We start from the raw sequence: 23,054 nt of genomic DNA on the forward strand, positions 1-23,054 counted from the left end.
AGTGCAGGCCAATCTTCTCTGTCTACTCTCACCACCTTTGTACACATTTTCTCTCAAGGTTATTTGTTATCGCGAGTTTACGGCTGCACTGCATTAAACCATCACATTCTGTTTCTAGATTTGTGCATTACATTGCAAATCGCTGCATAAGGCACACTCGCTGGGTCCGGTATCTATAGTTTCGTCCTGCAGAAAAAGATATAACAATATGGCGCAAGACGACAAGAAGGTTTCTGTTCTTTTTGTGTGTCTTGGAAACATTTGTACGTTCTGATCCTATCTAATCCAAATACGCGTTCTTTGTCACCTTTCCTCCATGATCATGTAATTCCTGAACTACACGAATCAACACACCCCGGGCCCCCTCGCCCGCCACTCAAAGCCTTCGAGCGCGCATTGAACCGCAACCGCCCTCATTTCGCTGCTGTATTAAGTTCTGGCTTCTAACTTTGAATTTCTTGTCATCGACATAGGCCGGTCGCCCATGGCCGAAGGTGTCTTCCGCCACTTGACGCGATCACACCCGCGCATCGGGCGCATCGACTCCGCCGGCACGGCAGCCTATCACTCCGGCGAGCCGCCGGACTCGCGCACCATGTCGACGCTCGAGGACAATGGGATTACCGACTACGTGCATGAGGCGCGCAAGGTGCAGCCCGAAGACTTTGAGGAGTTCGACTACGTGCTTGCCATGGACAAGGACAATTTCCGGAACTTGAAGCGCATGAAGAAGATGGCGCTCGGCTCGGGCAGCAGCAGCTCTGCGGCTCGCAGACGGGCCAAGATTGCTGATGATGACGAGGATGACGGCGTTGGTGCGCGGGTCATGATGTTTGGCGATTTTGGCGGAAAGAAGAAGAATGAGGAAATTGACGACCCCTATTATGGTGGCAGATGGGGCTTTGATGAGGCGTATGAGCAGGCGGTGCGATTCACGAATGGCTTTTTGAAGGCGCTGGAGAATGAGCAGTAAATTGGGGGAGGGGATTTTTTTTGGCGCGGGAAGGATAGAGAAAGCTCTGTAAATACGGCGGAAATTTGAAGGGGATTTTGGCGATCGTGGGAACCCAAGTAGCGAAAGACCTGGGTTGCTTACCCGTTCCCGCGATGCTTAGATGAAAGATGGCTCGGATGACATAGCCTTTTTTTTTTATTTCTTAGTTGATAGATATCCTGCTTTCTTTTAAAAAGAGGTATTTTAGATACTGTACTGTCACTGTATCGCTGTTCATACAATTCATGAATTGTTTGCAAGATACGTGAGGATTAAGTTGAGACATGGCGTGGTTGGATTTAATTAGACCGCCGCATCGTCATCTTCCCACGGTAACCGCTCCGGAAACACTTCGACTCCTGAACTTCCACCAGTCCATCTCAGCAAGTGCATGACACTCGCCTCCAGGGCCTTCTCATGGGTATCACCTTGTACGTCTGATAAGTCTCCACATATATACTGCACCACACCATATGCATCTGCAGCTTTCCATGCGCGCTTGACTCTCTTCTCATGCAGTATTTTACCCGTGCCATACAAGTCGCTCTTCCACAGGCCGAACCCGCTCTTTGCTTCGGCCGCAACAAGAGTATCAGGGGGCGTTACTTCCGGGGGAGGATTGATGCCAATATACTCCACCCGTTCAAGTGGCCACTTGATAGCTCGGCAGTGTAGGTCGGTGAATCGTGCCCGCTTGAATTCATGGGATACAATTACCAGGCGGGTAGGGTAGAAGCCTCTCAGCCGCCGGAAAAGGAGAAGAGAGAAGAGGACATTTTGGTAAGAGTCTGTGGCGAGATTCTCGGCAGTGACTGCGGACTGATCTATAGTCGTTGTCGTAGTCTTTGGGAAGTATTCATTTGCTTGTGCGAGATTCTTTTAAGAGGGTTAGTGGAAGGATGTTACAGTGAAGCAACAGATGAGGCTGGAGCCTTCAAGGTATAACATTGAGGCATACCAAATAGGATTGTCCCTCCGCTAGAGCACCTGCAGCGGCTTTTGTAGGGCCACTGTGATTATCGCGTCAGCTTGCTGCTGTGGCGGAAAAAGGGCCCCGCAGGCACGGCGATTGAAAGAAGGCCAAGCATTCGAGACTTACCCTGAAAATACGAGCAGACTCCCTGCAGGAGCCTGACTTAGTGCCTTTATGCCGGCTTTGATGTGCTCAATGTATATTGGTGTTTCGCCTTTTTGAAACGGCTCAATCAGCCTACGTAAAAATGTGGTTGGTTAATGGTTTAATGTCAAATGTGCATAGTGATGGAACGTTCTATTGAGGAGGGGTGACTTTGAAAAACATGCAGAGACCAAGGTCATTATTAGTGGAGCAGATACCATTCTGATTCATCCCAGCCATTTGACGGCCCTCCAAGCCATATGGCATGGCAGCAGACTATAATGAGCTCAGCAGCATTGCCTTGAGGATTAGATTCCATTGGATGTGTTGAGTATGGTCCTAATCACAGCGAGTTATGTTGTGAATGAAGTTCACTGGAAAGCAACCGAAAAGCATGAAAAGGCAGTGAGTGACCTGGAGGGGCATAAGATTGACAAATCGATTCCAAAATATTCTTCTACTGAGAAAACCGGCTTAAGTTCTATTTAATTGAGAATATCACCAGACTTGTTATAATTCTGGTTCTCTTTTGCAGAGATGACTATACACTCAGATTGAAGGTTGAGGAAGTCCGCGCCAGGGCTACAAAACTGACTACCCGAATAGGAAACTTATACATAACGGTTATATCGTGGACAGCTGCAACGACCGTTTTTAAACCAACCAGGAAAAGGATTGAAAACACCACCCAAGATCTCCTCTTCAGGACAGTTTTGGCGCATAATTAAACTCGAGACGTCGAACGAGAAACGATTGATTTCCGAGAGCAGTAATTTTCCAGACGCTTGTGCCTGAATGGAAAGTTTCCGAAGCCCAGCGACCTGTCATGACATCACCCCACGCAGAACTCAAATGTGAAATATCATAGCGACATCATACCTACGTTGCCGCGCCCCATGGGCCCCACGACAAGTCCCTTGACGGCACCAAAGCCCCACGATTCTGACCTCACTTGATCCACAGCTGTTTAGCGGAGTAAGAAATCACTCTATAATCTGTTCACAAGAGAAGCATAAATTCCAGCTTATTCCCTCTAGCCTAGCTCTCTTTTCTTTCTGCAGAAAACCAAATCCAGGAACCATTTCTCTCTAGGCTACTATCTCTTTCGGCTTAGCCTTATAGCCTCCTCACTCTCCACGAAAAGAATTTTTTTTCAATTCTCAATTACATATTATCATAATGTCTGCCGAATACCAGGGAGAGGACCCCCTCGTCATTGCTCAGAAGGCTGAGCGCGACCTCAACTCCTACCAGGCCAAGACTGGTAAAGGCCAGCAGGGCAGCTCTGGTATGGGCACATTTTATATATATCGCCACTTGGAGTGAGATGGGAAAGCTAATGAGTTGAATTGTTACAGTCACCGAGTCTGGTGTTGATGAGGTCAAGGCCTCCAAGTTCCCTGGCGCCGACGTTACCTATGGCTCTGCTGCTTCCGGCTCCGGCGACAACCGTGAGATTCCCGTCGAAGAGGGCGGTGAACTGAAGGGTGGCAGCACTGGTATGCCTACCAAGGCACGCGACTTTGAGGGCCCTGGTGGTCCCGAGACCAAGCAGGCCCAGTACGAGGAGACGAACCCTGGCAACGACGAAGTCCGCGCCAATGTCAGCAACCAGCTGTAAGCTCTGACTTTGAGGAATCGAATCGAATCGATGATATCCGATGCGGGTCGCCGCGTCTCTTGCATATCCTAAAAAAAGTGACATCCTGGAAAACGGATGTCGACTTTTTAAAAATTTGCATTGAAATACTTTGCGGCGGGAACGAATTCACCCGTCGAAAATTATCTGCCTGTATTTTATGGCTTAGTCACGGCACTTTTTCTCAGCCGTTGTATTATTAGCTCAGGAAGCAAAAATCACGATTAGCTAGTTTAATGATACGAGGTTACGACTCTCGAAAGATTATACTTGCTTTTATGGAAACGGTTGTGAGGATCAACAAAAGCAAATATTTCATTTGAATAGAAGTTAGGAGTGATGTTTATGGATATACGCATCTATTCGTAAAACTAGGTAATGTCTATAAACAAATGACCGCCCATCAAAGCAATTAGCAGAGCTCAAAAGAAGCCAAGCGGCAAAACTATCCCATATGTACAATCAATCTTGAACAGTTTCAAAGTCTATATAAATCATATGCCGATTTTCGCACCCAATCTATATCGTAGGTCCCTTACTCGAGGCCGGAGGACTTGCACGGCCAACGGTTCCACTCATGACCTGCTCAACGAACCTAGTAGCCATCCGGACCATGTTTGCGACCGTCAAGTGAGGGACGCCCTCAACTATGTTGTCTTCCAAGAAAACAGTGTTCTTGTCACCAAAGACTGCACCGTCGGCCACAAAGGGAGGTGGTACCTCCCCATTCGGCACATTCAAGGTCCGCGAAACAACAGGCTTCTGACTCTTCAGCCAGGTGAGGAAGGGTTCAGCGCAGGAGTAAGGGACCAATTTGTCCGCGCCACCAGCCAGGTTAAGAATTGCCTTGCCTCCGAGGTGCTTGAGCAAGCGCTCAGAAGAAACAGCAGGATCGTCAGCCACGAGCTGGACTTTGTCGAATTCCTCCTGACCCGCGCCCGCGCCCGTGCCAGTCACGGCTTTCCGCCCGACCAAGAAGCCCGCGGGATCCCGCTCGACCACTGCGTCGATCAGGCTGTTAGGGAAATCAACGGAGCCAAGGAACTTTCCTCCCGGAGGCAAGCCGGATTCACATGTCTTCAGGCCTGATCGATCTGCCCGGTCGGTCATGAGGCGGATGTAGTCGCAACAGCCGACAATCACGCAGCCGGCAGACACACGTGGGTCGTGCAGCAGCATGTGCCAGGTGGCGTGGCCTCCGAGAGAAATACCCATGGCGAGATTGTTGGTAATCTGAATCTGAGAGCCATCTTCTGAGGGGGGGAAGATGTAAGAGGGCAGATGAGTGAGGAGTTGAGAGGCGTCAATTGAGGTACCATCTGATTAGAGGTCAGTTTGAAGATGTTCTCAATCTTTTTAGATTTTTCCAGGGTTTTGCATGAGAGTGGCCAAACAGCGAAACAGAAGATATGAATGTGACAATGATGTGCATAGGTAGGTTGGGAAGAAAAATAACGCAAGTGGGTACGTCGTCATGGGACCGTAGCAAGCAATATTCAGAACGCAGTGATTCAATGCAAAACGAAAAGAGGGAAGGAAAAAAAAAATTAAATTGAAAGGAAAGTAGATAAAACTTACGGTAGATGGAAAACATGTTTTGTGCATGGCGCGTATCTCCTCCTCTCCAGGACTCATTGGCAAGTTCATCTTCCAATCGGGTGCCGTGATTCCGTTGATCGAAGGCAGCCGCGATGAGGCCTCGCCGGGGTGTGCCATCTGCTAATTCAATGCCGGCAGCGAGCTTTTCGTTCCAGTTACCGATGGCTTCTGCGGCGAGGGGGCGCATGTATTCCCAGGTCAACATGCGCGGGTTCAGCAGCCACAGACAGGCGACTTCGGTCACTTGTGGCGGCAGTTCGTCAAGACCAAAGACGGCGGTGCGCAGTCCCGAGATGGTGAACATCTTCTCGGAGACGACCTTGTTGGTCCCTTCAATGGCTGGAATAGTCATTGTGATGTGCAATTGATGATGGTCCCGTATGCGTATGGCTCTTTGGTGGTGCAAAACTTCAACTGTGTCTTCCAAGGCCGCGATGAATTGAACTCTGGAGGAAGCAGGATTCTGTGGCGTTGACTTTGCGGAAAGGATTTATCAGTATGGAAAATATATATACTGTATGTATGTATGTGTGCTTTTTTATCCCGCAAGGTGACCACACGCGCTATTATTTTCTTTTTGGCTTCGACTGATAAGCCAAAATGGTATGCTTAACGTAGACCCAGAGCGTCGCCTCGCTAAGTTTATTAATAAGGAGGATAGGTGCGGTCGGAGATGAGTTCGTGGCGAGGCTGAATGAATTGATGCTATATGGCAGGGAGAAGTGATGGAGTTATAAGGCAGAGAAGCGATATATCACGATCAAAAGCTGATTCTAATAGAGTGTTCGATTGTTGGATTTCTGATATGCTATAGAAATTATGGACACCTGAGGAGACAATTGGGTTCTATTTTATATACATATGCTCCTTCTGCTCTCGCCATCTTGGCGTTTAGGATTTCTAACGCTCTCCTCTTCTCGGCCTTTGTCAATGTCCACTTCTCCGTCAACGGCGTCAACGGCGTCACCATCCCGGAGTCATTGACTGAGAAGAGCCTTACCGCCGAGGCGCATCATCAGTTTCTTTGGGTAGTCCGGTTAGTGATTCCGAGTGCCTTCAGATTTGTGGGGATATCCCGGCATGAACACTGTGACGTGTGTCTATTTGTTTGTGGTTCAGGTAGTTTTTTCAAAACCCATCATTTGGGCCATCCAACACGGCTGTCACGGAATAATGTTTCTGGGCATGACAGTAGCCATGACGTACAGGGTCCAAGTTGCAAGGGTCAAGGTCGGCAAAGAATCTTTTGGACGGGACAAGGGGCAACGGGGGATATTGATTGCATAAGCGGTCGCTGGGGCTCTCTCTAGTTAACCTACAGGTAAAGCCTGCGAGGTATAATCCCCTACCGTAGTTAGCCTGTTAGGTACCTTAGTTACAGGGAAGTGGCCTTAACCCAGTTGAATTATAGGGGTTTTCCCTTTCACTACCTTACCTTAAAGGTAGGTACTTACGGTATTCCCACCGCCGAGCCCTGTTTAACGTCTTAGTTCATCACCGCCTTCCGAGACAGCGAGTTGCTGCCGAACACCGCCCGACCAAAGTCAACACCCCCCCTTGGGTCTGGAGTGGTTTTTCCGAATTTCGAGACGTTCGTCACTGCAGTACTCACTGTTTGGCCCATTGCTTGAAGTTCAGGCAATCCCCGCCAAACAGTGATGTTTGGAACCGACAGTGCCGACGTGTCACCGAGGACGACAAGTCCCCTGACGCGTTCTCACGAGTCGTTGCATGCCGTCCATGCACAGCACCAATCTCCTTCGGCCACGAACCCCAAACTCGCTCCGTCACCGCTGAGCTCGGAATACCAACCCAACGGGTCCCTGAACGGTGATGCTTCCCTGCGTCAACCTCCGTCCGACTCGGCCAAGCTTGCTCCGCCGCAAGATCCGACTCTCGCGGCAGTCTCGGAGCGTTTGAGAAAACATCAGGCATCGAACCCTCCGAACGGCAGGCTTCCTAATGGAGGACTTTCGGCAGGTCCGTCATCACAGCAACTGTCAAATGAAGCTCGCAAGGGAAAAGAGCAGGAGTCCATAAGGCAGGCAACAGATCGCGCAAGCAATCTCGATCATCTTTCAGCAGAGGATGCAACTTCCCCAGGCCGGCGAAGTGTCCAGTTCGCTCGCCGCCCCGTAACTCCAAGACAGTCGACGGAGCGGCCACGAACAAGGCCCTCGAGTCGAGACGCGGATTATGCCATTGCGGAATCGCCAGAGTCTTCTCCAAAAGAAAGGAAAGGCTCGGCCTCCTTGTTTTCAAGAATCAAGGCGTTTTCGCCGCCATCTCTTCTACAATCACATGGAAGGAGCCCAAGTGGATTTACCATCGGTGATGGTCTCATTGACGAAAATCCGACGCCAGCCCTCTCCCCAGCTTCTGAACGATATCCGAGTCGACCAATGAGCCCCGTGACGGACGAAGGAAGTGATGCGGATGCCGAGGAGAGCGCCACAGAAGGCGCCTCTGGAACTGCGACGCCGCGAAGAAATGGGCGAAGTCGAAGCCGTCGTGTTTCCTTTGACGGTCCGCATACCGCCCCGACGACTCCCAAAGGACCATCGCGTGACGGCACTCCCGCGGCCTCGCCCGTCGACTACTTCCGGCCAAGCTTCCTCCGAAGACGAGCTACCATGACAGATGTGCCAGAATCAGAACGGCAGGGTGTATCTGAAGATGAGGGCCGCGATCGACTCGGTAAAGGTGGCGCATGGCGAAGGGGCAGCGCCTGGGTCCATATGGGTCGTGGCTTGAGTTACGCTGGTAACCGAAAACAAGATGGCGATGGCACAGAAGGCGGCGAGCCACGACGCCCAAGCAACTTTAGGCGTATCACTGGCTTTGGCGGTGGTCATTCCGACGCTCAGGATGGCTCGCCTGCGGGCTGGCGAGGTCGCGCCGAGAGAGCCCCAAGCCTCAGTGCGCAAAAATGGCGGCAACTGAAGGCCGGCTTGAAGATGATTGGACAAAAGAAGAAGGAAGAGAGCAAGATTGATTCAGCCAAATCGGCTGAACTCCTCGCCGAATTAACCGCCGGTATCCCTGCCGCCCTCATTTTTGCGAGCATGTTCCAGAGGGACGAACACGGGCACAAGAGGATCCCCATCCTGTTGGAACAGCTCAAAGTTCGCATCACGGACAGCAAGAAGATGGAGACGAGCGGTGATCGTCATGTGGTCTTCAGGATCGAGCTCGAGTACGGTAGTGGCCTGACGCGGATGAAGTGGATCATTCATCGAGCCTTGAGAGATTTTGCCAACCTTCACGTTCGATACAAGCTGCAAAACAGCACAGAAAAGTATATCCAGTTCAAAGAGGATTCGACTCGCGCAAAACTTCCTCACTTTCCTCGAAGTGCATTTCCGTACCTTCGCGGTGTCCGAGGGCTGGGCAGCGATGAAGAGGAGGATGACGAAGCAGACGAACAAAGCGCTCCTGAAGGTGCTCCCGCAAGACCAGGGAAGAAAAGGCAACAGCGGCGACCTTCGTTTGCGAAGCGGCGAAGATCTAGCATGCCTGGTGGGGAAACTGGGGCAGGCACCACAGGTGTTGATGGCCGAGCAGGCAGTGCAGTTGGCATTGGTGGTATGAGGAAAGATACTTACCATGAGCGCCAGCGAAGAAAGCTTGAACTTTATCTGCAGCAAATGATTCGTTATCTCATCTTCCGAGCAGAAAGCAATCGTCTGTGCAAATTCCTCGAGCTATCCGCCCTCGGCGTGCGCTTAGCTGCCGAGTCCAGCTATCACGGCAAGGAAGGGTTCCTTATAATCCAGTCTGGCAAAGGCATTGACTTCAGGAAAGCCTGGAAACCAGGGATGGTGACCAGGAGGCACTCGCCCAAATGGTTCTTGGTCCGACACAGTTACGTGGTCTGCGTCGACTCGCCCGAAGAAATGAACATTTACGATGTCTTCCTCGTGGACTCGGACTTTACGGTCAACACCAAGAGGAAAAGACTACGAGACCAGAATGCCAAAGATCTCGCCAAGACCGCAAAGGATTCGGCCACTCCGCAACATCATCTACTGCGGCTCCAGAATTCAGAGCGCAAAATGAAGCTGCTGGCAAAGAATGAGAGACAATTGCACCAATTCGAAGAATCCATTCGATTCATGGCCTCAAACACCATCTGGTCGAAGAAGAACCGTTTCGACAGCTTTGCCCCTGTCCGTAGCAACGTCTTTGCCCAATGGCTGGTTGATGGCCGTGATTACATGTGGAATGTGTCTCGAGCAATAAGCATGGCCAGGGACGTAATTTACATTCACGATTGGTGGCTCAGTCCAGAATTATACATGCGACGACCAGCCGCAATCAGCCAGAAATGGCGATTGGATCGCCTTCTCCAGCGCAAGGCGCAGGAAGGTGTCAAGGTATTCGTCATCATGTACCGAAACATCAACTCTGCAATCCCTATCGATTCCGAATACACAAAATTCTCATTGCTTGACTTGCATCCCAATGTGTTTGTCCAGAGATCGCCCAACCAGTTCCGGCAGAACACTTTCTTCTGGGCTCACCACGAGAAGATTTGCATCATTGACCACGCGGTAGCATTTATGGGTGGAATAGACCTTTGCTTTGGCCGATGGGATACGCCTCAACACCCCGTAGTGGACGACAAGTTGACCGGGTTTGAGCCGTCTGACATGCCAAAGGATGCTGACCACTGCCAGTTGTGGCCCGGCAAAGACTATTCGAACCCTCGTGTCCAGGACTTTTACGCCCTGGACAGACCTTATGAGGAAATGTACGACCGAGCCCGGATCCCTCGAATGCCCTGGCATGATATTGCCATGCAGCTTGTTGGGCAGCCGGCGCGTGACCTGACGCGGCACTTTGTCCAGCGGTGGAATTACATTCTGCGCCAGCGAAGACCCACACGTCCCACACCGTTCTTGCTTCCGCCGCCGGATTTCAACGCGGCTGATTTGGAGGCCTTGGGTCTCCAAGGGACCTGCGAAACCCAGATTCTTCGCTCAGCATCCTGGTGGTCATTGGGAACACCTGACAGGACGGAGCACAGCATTATGAATGCTTATATCAAGATGATTGAGCAGTCGGACCATTTTGTCTACATTGAGAACCAGTTCTTTGTTACCAGCTGTGAAGTCGAAGGCACAAGAATTGAAAATCTCATTGGTGACGCGCTCGTCGAGCGTATCGTCCGTGCAGACAAGAATGGAGAGCCCTGGCGCGCAGTTATTATCATCCCGCTCATGCCGGGTTTCCAGAACACGGTTGACAGCCAAGATGGCACAAGTGTTCGACTGATTATGCAGTGTCAGTACCGCAGCATCTGCCGCGGTGAAGCATCAATCTTTGCCCGGCTTCGAGCGGCTGGAATTGAGCCGGAGGACTACATCCAGTTCTACAGTTTACGAAACTGGGGCAAGATTGGACCGGCCAAGCAGCTTGTCACTGAACAGCTTTACATTCATGCCAAGTGTATGATTGTAGACGACCGCATCGCGATAATTGGGTCTGCCAACATCAACGAGCGGTCAATGCTGGGTTCGCGGGACTCTGAAGTTGCGTGCGTTATTCGAGACACGGATATGCTTTGGTCTCGGATGGCCGGAGAACCGTACATGGTTGGACGTTTCCCGCATACCCTTCGCATGAGATTAATGAGAGAGCACCTGGGACTCGACGTCGACGAGATTATGGAAGAGGACCGGCTAGCTGAAACGGAGGACCGCAAGTCTCAATGGGAGCGTGAAATGGATCGATTCCATGATGGGACGGCGGATTCTATTGCGTCAAATTCTACGCGCGAGAACAAAGAGACTATGGATAAGCTAGTAGACTCGCGGCACAAGGCTCAAGATGACATGCTGGCCAAGAACGAGAAGATGTTTAGCTTCAATCATGACGTTGACTGGGAACAGGAGAACAATCCCAATCTTCGGTCGAGCAAGAGGCTCACCGAAGATCCTCGGGTCCAGGGTAATCCAGCCCATGCAAAGGATGTCCGTGGCGACGGATTCGACCATATGAATGAGTGCAGCAAGGAAGCAATAAGCACGGCGCGCGACTCGATCCACGCTGGTGATAATCGAGAGGTCTTGGTGACGAATGTGGCGGACGAAGGCAAGAGCCGTCGCCCTTCACCACCCAAGCCTCAGACACATCGTGAACCATCAAAGACCTCTACAAACAAGGGCTCCGAGAGTTCCACAGGCAATGCAAGACTCCCACCTCCACTTCTAGTCAGGAGCACGACGGCAGAATTGGGTCTGCCCTTGCTCTCTCAACTCCCGCCTCTACCTGTAACAGACGACACCGACATTGGCGGACCTCCTATCCAGATATTCTCCGGCCGTGCTCCAGAGTTGGTCAACCCCTTGGTCGCCGATATGCGGCGGCCTCTTGTTGAGCGTGACTGCATGCGGGACCCACTGAACGATTCGTTCTTTCTCGATACATGGCATGCCGTTGCCGAAAACAATACTCGTCTCTACCGCACAGTCTTTCGCTGCATGCCAGACAATGAAGTCAAGTCTTGGAAGGAGTATAAGGAGTATGCGGCCTACTCGGAGCGCTTTGCTCACGCACAGGGCTTAGGTCGGAGCAAGTCACGACTCGAGCGGGAAAATGCCATTAGAGCAAGCGGACCTCCCGGTGCAGGCCACACAGCAGAAAAGATTGCGTCGCTTGGCCCTATCGGCGAAAAGGTGCACGACGCAAGCGCGACATTCCTCGACAAGGTGCCAGGGAAGAAGAACAACCACAACAACGGAGCCTTTATGTCGGACGTTCGCGATCTCGCTGCTGCAGGAGACCGAGCACAGGCTGAGCGCGAAGCCCACGGAGCCAGCAAGTCGAGCCTGGTTCCGTCACACTTGGGTGACGGGGAAGTTGCAGACGAAAAGTCGGCTACCTCGAGACCGTCTCAAGACAACCGCGGCGGTGAACCTCCCCATCGGACAATTACAATCAGCGAGAAGCAAGACTTTGAGAAGCCGCGCAAGGCAGCTACAGCGCCATTGCTCGGGGGCCCGCATGAACCGAGCGAGGCTAAGCTGAGCCACCATGCCAGCACCACCAGCGGGACTACTCGACGAAGGCGCCGAGCGACGACACGGAGTTCCAGACGCGAGTTCCAAGCCAGCGATGACTTGATTGATCTGAAGGATGCCGAGGAGCTCATGAAGATGGTCCAAGGCCATCTCGTCGTGTGGCCATACGAGTGGTAGGTGACAAATGAAACGAGACTGAGCTGTATTTACTAACGATTGTTTTTAGGCTGGCCCGAGAGGAACAAGGTGGCAATTGGCTGTACAGTATTGATCAACTGGCACCTCTTGAAATCTAGTAAGACTTTTGCATTCCTCCTTGAATTCAATTGAAGTGATGAGACAAAGACTGACGATTCTCTAGTAATTAATGCCGTCATACATTTGCGCATAGGATATTCTCCGATCTCCGTATACACGGCACATGAACCTTGTACTATACAACTATACGTACTCTTTTCCTTGCCGTCCACCTTTGTTCACGCCGCTGCTTTCCCTCGTGGCAGTTTACAGTTTCAGAAAGGGCGTCAGACACATTGTCTTGGATGTCTATAGGATTGGGTGGCTCTTGGCTCTCTTTTTGCTGTACACGATATCACCACCGATTCAGCATCAGTCTTCGTCTTTTTATCACCTCAATATCTTTTGGGTCCGCTACATATTCATGGTCTGCATTTCGTTCGGCGCTTCGGAATGGCACAGCACATGCTCGGCTGGTCTCATATCTCGTTACCCTCGCTGTTCTCTGACTCCTTTTACTATTTTTTCTATTGCTATCAATCTTTAAGATATTAATACCATTAGTTCTTGATGTTTCGTTTAGTACTAGGGGCTCAGGCAGCCATTATACACTTATTTGAAGTCGTTTGCAAATTGAATATACATAGTAATCTATATTCACTATATCATTCACAGTGTTTATTGTTTGATGCATTCGTGGAGTATTCATTGTATGATTTATTGTATGAGTTATTGCATACTTTATATTAACAGCGTAGTATTCATAGCCTTTAGCAGTTTGTCACGCACGAGTGACAACCCAAGATTGGTGAATCTGCGTAGGATTTCGGGGTATTTAAACACCCCTGGACCGTGGATCCTATACCCCAGGGATATTTTGATATTTTCTATCTTCCGGAACGCCTGAGGGTTGACGGTTGACGGTACACGCCAAATGTGTTTACCCTGCGATTGCCCTGGTAGAGCATGCTGCATGGGCTCACAGCACTTTAGCCGTTGTCCTGTTGTCCTGTGGTTCTGTGGTCCTGTGGTCATGTAGTCCTGTGGATTAGGACAGGAGACAGGAGAAAAGAGACACTTTGCAATGAAAAACTCCAATGGACTCATAGTGGCCTGGTCTATCATTTCAAAACGGTTCCAAAACGGTTTCAAGGCGTTTCAGAATGGCGGATAAATTCCTCAAGACTCTCCCAGGTATCTAGGTATCCAGGTATCTAGGTATCCAGGTATCTAGGTATCCAGGTATCCAGGTATCCAGGATATCAGGACTCAGCTCTCAGAAATTCAGAATTGTTTCTTTCTTATTTCACATTTCACATTTCACATTTCAGCACGTTTCCGGATTTCCATTTAAATCTGGCACGGCATGTTCAGGCATCGCACTTCAGAACTCTAGAAAAAATACTCCTCCCACTGCTAAATGCGAGTCAAAAGTCATAAGAGTGCAGTGAGTCTGACAAAGAACCGGCCACATGGAGTCTGGCGTAGCGGGGAGTCGGGGACTCGGGCACCTTTGGACCTGGGTATAATGTGCTGCGGTGCATCTTACTTTGCTCCATCATCTTACGGTTTACCGTCATCTAGGCTCTAGAGGATCAGCAATGTTGTCTCTATTACCCTCTCTTACAGGCAGGAATGTTGAAGTTTGTGGTAGACTTCCTCCAAAAGTTTACAAAAAAATAAATAAATAACAAAAGCAAGTGTAAAGAAGTCGGTGGACCGTGGGCCGTTCATGGAAAATTCAAAAAGGAGAATATTCTGGCAGAACAAAGAACCTAGGACCCCAAGGAACCAAAACAAGAGGACAAGGAAAGGCTAGATAAGGAAGGTCCGAAGGAGCAAGACAGAAAGGGACATTCAGCCTGGCTCCTCGAGTCTACACAGGCTTCAGCAATTTGCAAGTTGCAACAGCTCATTACCTCAAACGACATATGAGAATGAAACCGTCCTGGAGACTGCGAGACTGCGAGTCTGCGAGTCTGCGAGAGAATCATCAAAATGGCATCTATTGTCCGGACTCTGGGGGTGAAGGCACACGTGGCCTTCTGCATTCAAGATGGCTACGTTGCTCTTTCCTTTTACTATAGCCAACTTCATTAAGCGACGAGTCGACGATCCCTATAAAGGTTGTTCATGGCGCGAGGAGCTTCAATAACAACTCAAGTTTTGTTTACATTCTACAATTCTACATTCAATCGACGTGTCGTAACGATAGAACAGTTCACAACAGAATTTCCAAGATGAGTGGACTGTGTGGATTACAAAAAGGACAATAACAACGGAGCCAGAGATGGCTGGGTCAAGATGAATCAAACACCAGCAACCCTCAAGATCGCGGTAGACCTAACTCCGAGGGAAGGCTTGGATGAGTCACGTATGGAACCAAAAGCATATCTGGCATCAGAAAGCTTTTCCAACCACTTGAAGCGAAAGACAGGAGACGAGGTCTCTGACCGGGCTGTAAAGACAGCTCGTTTGGATCACCCGCCCCATGATACTGACCAGATAATGTCCAAGTATCAGGGTCGTGTGCTTTCCATCCACCCACTGGATCATGTCGAGGACAAGGTAGAAGTAGAAGCACACGGCCTAGGGGCTGGGGATCAACCAGAGAAGCAGGAAGCAGAAGCAATCTCGTTGCAGGATTTGGCACGAGAAATTGCCAATATCAAAGCGAATGCAATCTCCCAGGAAAGGAGGATTGAACAACTTGAGCAAACACATGCTCAGCTTCGAAGGCTGAACGCCAAGCAAGATGGCCAACTTGTGGAACAGCAGCAAGAACTGTCTCGACTGAAGGAGAGAGTTTCTGACCTTGAAAAAAAAAGTCGCCAAGACGCAAAAAAAGCCAATTCAATCGCTACAACGTATGTGTAGCAAACCTAATAACAGAGGCTGTCAAGAAAGTCCGCAAGAGCGGGAAACGTGGCCATGCAACCGTTCAGTTCTGAGCATCACCAAAGACAGATTTTCTGGACTTACGTCTCGGAAGTGATTGACAAATATGTCAAGGAAGATCCAGGTCCAAGGAGGAAGAAGTCTGCTTTTGTCGCTGAATATATCTAGGGAAGCTCCTGGGTCGACGCCGTTATACCACTCTTCGATACAGTATTCGTTTGTACGTGGTATTTATAAACCATGGGAAACGAGTTGGTTGCGAACAAGAATTTCGTAAGGAGATCTCGGACAAGAAAGAAGGAACGGAAATTCATGTATCTTCAGTGGCATTCGAATAAGTTATGCACCAGCTCGCTCCAATCATTTCATCTTATTGACGCATTGGAATTTTTCTGAAAAATTCATCGACCGTATCCGAACAGTATGATTTGTACTTGGAAAAATAAAAGCGCAATAAGGACTCGTTTTTATGAATGTCTTCATTCAGATGTGATCATACTACGAAAACTATGGAGAGTAGACACACAGTTCTAAGCCGTTTGAATAAGGGATCGTCAGATTGGTAAAACCGCTGTCTTTGCTGCGCAAATATCCAAGCAAGTCCTTGTACCGAGTTGCAGAGCTAATGGTATTATCAATAATGACCACCGCGCCCTGGCGGAGATGTGGCTGAATGAGTTTCAGAGTGGGGAGAGCCATCGGCGTCCAGACTAAGCTTTGGTTAAAAGAATACTACTTTTATTTCTCTTCATAAATAATCAGGTGACTTACTATCCAGGAGAAGCATGTCAATGGTAGGAACATTCTCCTTTAATGTTTGCAGCAAATCGCCTACGCGTAGATCGATATGTCTTGACACGCCCTCTCCGGCCTCAGTCCAGTGCTTGCGAGCCACCCCTGCTTTGGAAGCTTCATGCTCCGTTGCGATCACTGTGCCTTGTCCACCGGAGGCTTGCACGTTCGCACTCACTGCCAGTCCGAGGTAGATGGTGCTGACGCCGAAACTGGTGCCCGCCTCGACGATGTTTTTGGCGTTGATTGCACGTGCGAGCTGGTAGACGAATTGAGACTTGTCTTGGTCTAATGCAACAAAGGCGTCTCGAGTAGCAGCATGTATTTCACCGGATGTCAAGGAGGAGATGTTTAGACCTTTTTCTTGTTCGACAGAGGCAGCGTGCAAGCGATCCAAGAGCGAGAGGACATGCTCTGGAACTCCTGCGTCCCGGAGAGGGTTCGGTGGAGATGCCATTTTTTTTTCTTTTTCTCTTGATGGTGGTGATTGAAACGGTGGAGATTATGTCGGTTGGAGTTGAGATTTTAGGAACGGTTAATAGTCTAGATCGGAATGATGCACTGTAGTCTGTAGAATTCTTTGTCGTTGCGGGAAAGAGTGGTATTAATATTGAGAAGCCTTGAGGCATGCAAGGGGCTCGGAGGTGTTGACAGGTTCGAAATGGAGAACCTTATTTTTTTTTTCTTATAATCAGCCTGATCTAGTATAGAAGAAATGAATTGGACCCGTGTAACTGGGGTTATATGAAATCCAAATAAGTATTGGATATTAGCTAGACAGCTTCGTTTGGTCCGACTGCATGTTGTTACATGTGGTAGAGTTGCTTAGCCTCCAGATATAAGTCGGAATTTGAGTGAACTAATTGGTCAAACGTTGGGGTCTTTTTACTGAGAATCGAACTGTAAGCTCAACTATATTTTTAATGAACAGTGACGAATTTAGCGAGCCATATGGTGACCGAGGGTGATGAGTTTAACTGCACAGAATTTACTTTTGCGTATGAACTGTCAGTAAATGATGATACAAGGGTACTGCCTCGGTAATGTCTCCAGCGGGGTTTACTGCCCCCCACCTCTCATGGGGCGAGGGGTCCAGTCATGTATCTTGATTGCTCTTGTACCAGATTGTCTTGGATATCAATGTACGTCAACTCTAGCTGGAGACAACGTACTGCCAATATCAGTACTCTATTACCCTCAAGCCCATCATTAACTCTCTGAGCAGATGCAATTAAATTAGTCCATGACTATGCGGGTCACGGGTAGATCTCAAAGTTTGCAAGTTGTACTGTGTTGACTAACTTTCCACACTGATACATTGCCGCTCCGTGGCCCACTCTGAGTCACTCGTCGAATTAGAACTGCGGAGACGATGGGTCCTAAATTGTTCCCAGAATTCTACAGCTCAATTGGCTTCAATGCCAACGAACAACCCTGTTTCAATGAAGCACTGTCATAGAGATCTTTGTGATATTTTATTTGATCCAATTGCTGCCATTGACAATGGCACTGACAAGTGCATCTGATGATTCTTTGCCCGATGGCGAAATTGGTCGGTCAGGGACAACGGTGGATATCGCAATGGACCGGCCACAAAGCATAACTGAAGCTATTTCTCTGGCCCAGTTTCCTTCTCGTGCTGAGAAATCGAAAGGGTAAGCCTGCACAATTTCAAAGCTATTTTGGATTGATATGTTCCTAGTTCAATAATTTCAATATTTCTTATTCTCGGCTCTCTGGGCACCAGGGCTGACAAACTCCACCAGACAATCCGTTGCTATTGTTGCTGCCTCTTTCACGATAATATTTACTTGCTGCGGTCTCAATTTTGCATTCGGTGTCTATCAGGCTTTATATGAGACTCTGGCCAGACAGCCAGGAACGCCATTTACTGGTGCCAGCCCGGCAGAAATCGACCTAATCGGCACGCTTTGTATATCTTTAATGACAATTGGTGCCCCATTCGTCGTCGCTTGGGCCAAGCGGTTCTCACCTCGACATGTTTCGTTTGCCGGTGGTCTTATCTTTGGAGTTTCCCTTGTCTTGGCAAGCTTTGGGAAAGCGTTATGGCATTTCGAGCTAACTCAGGGACTTCTTTGCGGCATTGGCACCTGTTTGTCCTACATGGTGGCCGTCACTACCGCTCCAACTTGGTTTACTAGCCACCGCGGCCTAGCTATGGGAGTCATATTATCTGGGACTGGAGTGGGCGGCCTTGTCTGGGCCCCGGCTCTGAATGCTTGTATTAACAGCCTTGGCTTCAGAAATACTCTGCGTCTAACCGGCGCTGTCTCCTTTGCACTTGTTTCCATTGCCAGTGCTGCTATAACCTGGGAGCCGACCAGCAAGGCACGATTCTGGACGGAAAACAATGCGAGGACTAGCCGCGCCGACGGGATTCTGAAAGTGCCTCTTGTGGATATTCGTGTCGCTCGAACACGCAAGTTTGCCGCTCAGGCCCTAGGGGCCATCTTTCAATCCGCAGCGTACTACACGCCGGTATTTTTCTTTGCTTCGTATGCGAGAAGTCTTGGATACGGCGATACGGCAGGCGCCAATTTCATCGCTCTCAGCAACGCATGCAATGCCGTTGGCAAGATTGTCATTGGCTACGCCGCTGACCGCATTGGTCGATTAAATACGCTATTTATTACAACTCTCTTTAGCGCTATTGCCGCTATCGGCTTCTGGCTGCCTTCGACAATGGGGGACGCAACAACAAGAACACAAGGTCTCTTTGTCACATTTGTTATTTTCTACGGCATTTTTGCCAGTGCCTATGTCGCTCTTTTCCCGACGAGTCTCATTGAGATATTTGGCGCCCAGAATTTCGCCTCTGTGAATGGCGTCTTATACATGGTACGTGGCATGGCGACCATGGTGGGCACGCCTGTCGGCGGTGTGTTGACTCGAAATACGGCATCGGCTTTGAGCCCTAAAACTTTTGAGGGTATGTCCATACTGGTCAGCGTTCTTCTCTTTGCAGCCTCTGCTGCTGTCCTTTGGGTACGAATGGAGGCAATGGTTGGCCCCAGTGGAATTGTAAGCTGGAAGTGGAGGCAATGATACAGGTAAAAGTGTAAATGATTTCCGTCGTCCCGTGTATATAAAGTATAGACCCATTTCCGGTCGGAGAAGGAAAATTGTTTATAATAAAATTCTTTGCCATTACTCTGGGACCAAAAGCTCCAACGAGTTCAGAAGAGCCTCACTGGACCACGAAGACTAACCAAACCTTACATGATCATGAGATGCGAAGGAGGTTTCAACAAAGAAGGGTGAAGCTTGATTGCCGTATAAAGAAGGAATTCGTGCTAGGGAAACTTGTTCTCGAGCTAACCATGCGCATTAGCTGAATTTGAACCGTCTGATGAAGCCTTAGAACTGCGTCTTTGTTAACCTTGTACCAGTAAAAGTAGGTTGATTATGCACCCTCGGAGGAATAGGGACCGGCGTAGGGCGGACGGATGTGACTGGCCCCAGCTTCGCAGTTTGGAGACGAGCCGCCCGAACCCCGCGTGGTGCCTAATGCAATCCACCTCAAGGCACCAAGTAGCTGATGGACATGAGGATGAAGAACGTGATCGAATAAATTCTTAGAATTGTAAAATGTCTTATCAGGAATCAAAGATAGATGCATTGTCAATCATCGCAATTATAGCATCTCCTATTCTATTTCTCGCTGCTGCTTTTCGTCTACATTCGTGGCTTCATTGAAGATTGTATAACCTTCTCATAGACGGGTTGGGACTCTGTGATTGACCCCACTTGGACTGCCATGGCGTTGGGGTCAGACCGCCATGAAAGGGTCCTCTTTCTCCTTCTTCCCGTCCGTCCTGTTTTGCTCTGATCCACTCAGGCTTCTTCTATGCTGAATCGAGGTTGGGATTGGCTTGCACAGGTGGAACTTTGGGTCAGATTGTGATGATAGAGTGGTTCGGCCCCTCTACCCCTCTAAACAGTTCGGCCTCCCGCGTGTGAGAATTAGGCGCCGGGAAACAGACCAAGAGTCTCCACAGAACCTCCAAGCTTCCTCCGTCGTCACATCCATCATCACATCCACGCGTCGTGCTACCAACTCGCCTGATTATATACCGTAGTTTCTTTCTTCACCGTCCTTTTTTTTTTTTTTTTCTTTCCGCACTTTTGACAATTTGCATCCGTCGCATAAGGATCCGTCGTGTTTTCTCTGTTACTTTGTCGCAGGAAATCCGTTGCGACAACGAGTATCACCTTTGCAGGCATTGCGGTGTAGATTCGTAGCTCTTCTCCGCCAAGAGCTGCGGGAATTCGTTCAGCGATTCGCCCTTTCGAAAGAAGCGTCCCAGCCTTTCTGCAATACCCTCTCCCCATATTTTTCGCCTTGAAAGATTTCCGTCGACTCGGTCGGTCGCTACGTTCCAATTGCTATCACCGCTGTATCTCTTCGCTTCTCCGACTGTCGCTACAACCCCCGTCGATTCTATTACCCCTCATTGATCGTTTGACTGCCGGTCTGTCAACGATATTGTCGCCCGTGTAATAATCGCATCGTTCTTCCCCGCACCTTCTCTTGTCCAGCTCGTTCGACTTTGCAACAATGGCCGATCTCCAGGGACGCAAGCTCTTCAAGGTCTTCAACCAGGACTTTATCGTTGATGAGCGGTACAATGTGACAAAGGAATTAGGACAGGGCGCATACGGTATCGTATGGTACGTCAATGAGCGTCCTCTCTCTCTCTCTCTCTCTCTCTCTCCATACCCATGGCTCTCGAGGAACATCGACTAGAGCAACGCAGAATGTGCCCATCGCTCTGAAGAAGAGGCATAATTCAATCCTTTTAACGGAAAATTGGGACTGACGATGACTCCGGGGCAAACAGTGCCGCAACTAACACTCAAACCGGCGAAGGCGTTGCGATCAAGAAGGTCACCAATGTGTTCAGCAAGAAAATTCTGGCCAAGCGTGCATTGCGTGAGATAAAGCTGTTGCAGCATTTCAGAGGCAAGTTCATCACCCAGCAGATTCATGCCTCGCCATATCATTCATCGCTAACGCGCTCTTATAGGACATAGAAATGTAAGTTTCCGTCCACGGCAATGAGGCCGATGAACCATATCATTCCTCCGCGATTGGAATCCCCTTCTAAACACAAGGACGATACGTAGATTACGTGTCTGTACGACATGGATATTCCTCGACCAGAGAATTTCAACGAGACCTATCTCTATGAAGGCAAGGCACTCGTTCCGGCACTACAAACAATAGACCTCGAACATAACTGACAATAATGCCGCTACAGAGCTCATGGAATGTGACTTGGCCGCCATTATCCGCTCCGGACAACCCCTCACGGACGCCCACTTCCAATCCTTCATCTACCAGATCCTCTGCGGTCTCAAATACATACACTCAGCCAACGTGCTGCACCGTGACCTCAAGCCCGGCAACCTCCTCGTCAACGCCGACTGCGAACTGAAGATTTGCGATTTTGGACTTGCCCGAGGGTTTTCAATCGACCCCGAGGAAAACGCAGGCTACATGACCGAATACGTGGCAACGAGATGGTACCGTGCGCCGGAAATCATGCTCAGCTTCCAGAGCTACACCAAAGCTAGTATGCTTGTCCCCTTCTCCATCCCCCCACCTCTTCTCTTCCTTCCACATTCTAATCCCCCTCTGCCTCGCTCTCTTCTCATACTTCGCGCCCTCTGTACTAACTTGTATCCACCACAGTCGACGTCTGGTCGGTTGGCTGCATTCTCGCCGAGTTACTCGGCGGCCGCCCATTCTTCAAAGGCCGGGACTACGTCGACCAGCTCAACCAAATCCTGCACTACCTGGGCACGCCCAACGAAGAAACGCTCTCACGAATCGGATCTCCACGAGCACAAGAATACGTTCGGAATCTACCGTATATGCCCAAGATTCCATTCACGCGACTATTCCCCAACGCGAACCCCGACGCACTCGACCTGCTGGACCGCATGCTAGCATTTGACCCTTCGTCGAGAATATCCGTCGAAGACGCGCTCGAGCACCGCTACCTGCACATCTGGCACGACGCCAGCGACGAGCCGTCCTGCCCGACCACGTTCGACTTTGCCTTTGAAGTCGTCGAGGACGTGGGCGACATGCGCCGCATGATTCTCGACGAGGTCATGCGTTTCCGCCAGCTCGTCCGTGTCCAGCCTCACGCGCAGGGCAATGGAAACATTGCCCAGGCTCAGACCAGTGTGCCCATCCCAGACCACACTGGCCAGTGGGGCCACGAGGATCCTCGTCCCCAGGAAGCCTCGGCGCATGGCCCGGCCGGTGGCCCGGCCGGTGGCCTAGAGCAGGAGTTGCAAGGCGGCTTGGATGCCATGCATTAGATGCAATCTATGCTGGGGCAGCTTTAAAAAGTAGCGGGGGAAGTTTGTGGTGGTGGACATGGACGTCTTTATTCAAGCCCTGTGAGAATTGTAGACTGACGAGGTAGCGGGGTGAGACGTTGAAGGGTTGAAGCGTTGAGAAAGCTTAGTTTTCCCTGAGACAGCGAAGAACCAGTAGGATGGCAGTCGAATGAAGCATTAGATTTTTATTTTATTTTACTTTTTCCCTTGATGGACGCAATGCGTTTCTTTATTCATCACAGATGTCATACTTTCCTTTTTATTCTCATTTTATTTTATTTTTATTCTTTTCCTTTGCTCAGTACTCTCCTAATAAGTTTTACTAGCATTTTTTTTTACACTTATTTCCTCCCCCAAAAAATGGCAATGATATGTACG

The 23,054-nt window shown here is 49.7% G+C and overlaps 10 protein-coding genes across 10 annotated transcripts; 7 read left to right on the plus strand and 3 right to left on the minus strand.

The window, feature by feature from the left end:
- The first annotated feature begins 43 nt into the window (after positions 1 to 43).
- Positions 44 to 1,227, plus strand: L228DRAFT_251630 (phosphotyrosine protein phosphatases I). Its single transcript, XM_018333600.1, has 2 exons — positions 44 to 263; positions 474 to 1,227. The coding sequence occupies exons 1-2, from the start codon at positions 209 to 211 to the stop codon at positions 971 to 973; spliced, it is 555 nt and encodes a 184-aa protein (XP_018184625.1). The 5' UTR covers positions 44 to 208; the 3' UTR covers positions 974 to 1,227.
- A 70-nt stretch (positions 1,228 to 1,297) lies between these two features.
- On the minus strand, positions 1,298 to 2,430 carry L228DRAFT_242102 (hypothetical protein; the record flags this gene model as incomplete). Its single annotated transcript, XM_018331380.1, has 4 exons — positions 1,298 to 1,870; positions 1,953 to 2,004; positions 2,094 to 2,204; positions 2,330 to 2,430. The coding sequence occupies 4 exons, from the start codon at positions 2,428 to 2,430 to the stop codon at positions 1,298 to 1,300; spliced, it is 837 nt and encodes a 278-aa protein (XP_018184626.1).
- A 378-nt stretch (positions 2,431 to 2,808) lies between these two features.
- Positions 2,809 to 3,984, plus strand: L228DRAFT_251632 (hypothetical protein). Its single transcript, XM_018333601.1, has 2 exons — positions 2,809 to 3,399; positions 3,470 to 3,984. Exons 1-2 carry the CDS (start codon positions 3,291 to 3,293, stop codon positions 3,730 to 3,732), a joined length of 372 nt encoding a protein of 123 aa, XP_018184627.1. The 5' UTR covers positions 2,809 to 3,290; the 3' UTR covers positions 3,733 to 3,984.
- Positions 3,985 to 4,269: 285 nt separating this feature from the next.
- On the minus strand, positions 4,270 to 5,701 carry L228DRAFT_271695 (hypothetical protein; the record flags this gene model as incomplete). Its single annotated transcript, XM_018335561.1, has 2 exons — positions 4,270 to 5,069; positions 5,329 to 5,701. 2 exons carry the CDS (start codon positions 5,699 to 5,701, stop codon positions 4,270 to 4,272), a joined length of 1,173 nt encoding a protein of 390 aa, XP_018184628.1.
- A 1,151-nt stretch (positions 5,702 to 6,852) lies between these two features.
- L228DRAFT_286298 (phospholipase D) lies at positions 6,853 to 13,236 on the plus strand. Its single transcript, XM_018336434.1, has 3 exons — positions 6,853 to 12,547; positions 12,601 to 12,669; positions 12,736 to 13,236. Exons 1-3 carry the CDS (start codon positions 7,008 to 7,010, stop codon positions 12,740 to 12,742), a joined length of 5,616 nt encoding a protein of 1,871 aa, XP_018184629.1. The 5' UTR covers positions 6,853 to 7,007; the 3' UTR covers positions 12,743 to 13,236.
- On the plus strand, positions 12,641 to 13,236 carry L228DRAFT_53399 (hypothetical protein). The gene is made up of 2 exons (XM_018336688.1): positions 12,641 to 12,669; positions 12,736 to 13,236. Exon 2 carries the CDS (start codon positions 12,796 to 12,798, stop codon positions 13,156 to 13,158), a length of 363 nt encoding a protein of 120 aa, XP_018184630.1. The 5' UTR covers positions 12,641 to 12,669; positions 12,736 to 12,795; the 3' UTR covers positions 13,159 to 13,236.
- A 1,512-nt stretch (positions 13,237 to 14,748) lies between these two features.
- L228DRAFT_286299 (hypothetical protein) lies at positions 14,749 to 15,677 on the plus strand (the record flags this gene model as incomplete). Its single annotated transcript, XM_018336435.1, has 2 exons — positions 14,749 to 15,478; positions 15,575 to 15,677. Exons 1-2 carry the CDS (start codon positions 14,916 to 14,918, stop codon positions 15,675 to 15,677), a joined length of 666 nt encoding a protein of 221 aa, XP_018184631.1. The 5' UTR covers positions 14,749 to 14,915.
- Positions 15,678 to 16,015: 338 nt separating this feature from the next.
- On the minus strand, positions 16,016 to 16,986 carry L228DRAFT_234760 (hypothetical protein; the record flags this gene model as incomplete). Its single annotated transcript, XM_018330675.1, has 2 exons — positions 16,281 to 16,986; positions 16,016 to 16,219 (listed from the first exon to the last, which is right to left on the minus strand). The coding sequence occupies exons 1-2, from the start codon at positions 16,756 to 16,758 to the stop codon at positions 16,017 to 16,019; spliced, it is 681 nt and encodes a 226-aa protein (XP_018184632.1). The 5' UTR covers positions 16,759 to 16,986.
- A 712-nt stretch (positions 16,987 to 17,698) lies between these two features.
- Positions 17,699 to 19,441, plus strand: L228DRAFT_251636 (MFS general substrate transporter). The gene is made up of 2 exons (XM_018333602.1): positions 17,699 to 17,956; positions 18,068 to 19,441. Exons 1-2 carry the CDS (start codon positions 17,805 to 17,807, stop codon positions 19,365 to 19,367), a joined length of 1,452 nt encoding a protein of 483 aa, XP_018184633.1. The 5' UTR covers positions 17,699 to 17,804; the 3' UTR covers positions 19,368 to 19,441.
- Positions 19,442 to 20,767: 1,326 nt separating this feature from the next.
- On the plus strand, positions 20,768 to 22,920 carry L228DRAFT_53436 (mitogen-activated protein kinase spm1). Its single transcript, XM_018336689.1, has 6 exons — positions 20,768 to 20,993; positions 21,164 to 21,285; positions 21,350 to 21,360; positions 21,450 to 21,516; positions 21,584 to 21,898; positions 22,018 to 22,920. The coding sequence occupies exons 1-6, from the start codon at positions 20,881 to 20,883 to the stop codon at positions 22,653 to 22,655; spliced, it is 1,266 nt and encodes a 421-aa protein (XP_018184634.1). The 5' UTR covers positions 20,768 to 20,880; the 3' UTR covers positions 22,656 to 22,920.
- Positions 22,921 to 23,054: the final 134 nt, after the last annotated feature.

The sequence above is a fragment of the Xylona heveae genome (assembly GCF_001619985.1).
Source record: "Xylona heveae TC161 unplaced genomic scaffold L228scaffold_15, whole genome shotgun sequence".
NCBI lineage: Eukaryota > Fungi > Ascomycota > Xylonomycetes > Xylonales > Xylonaceae > Xylona > Xylona heveae.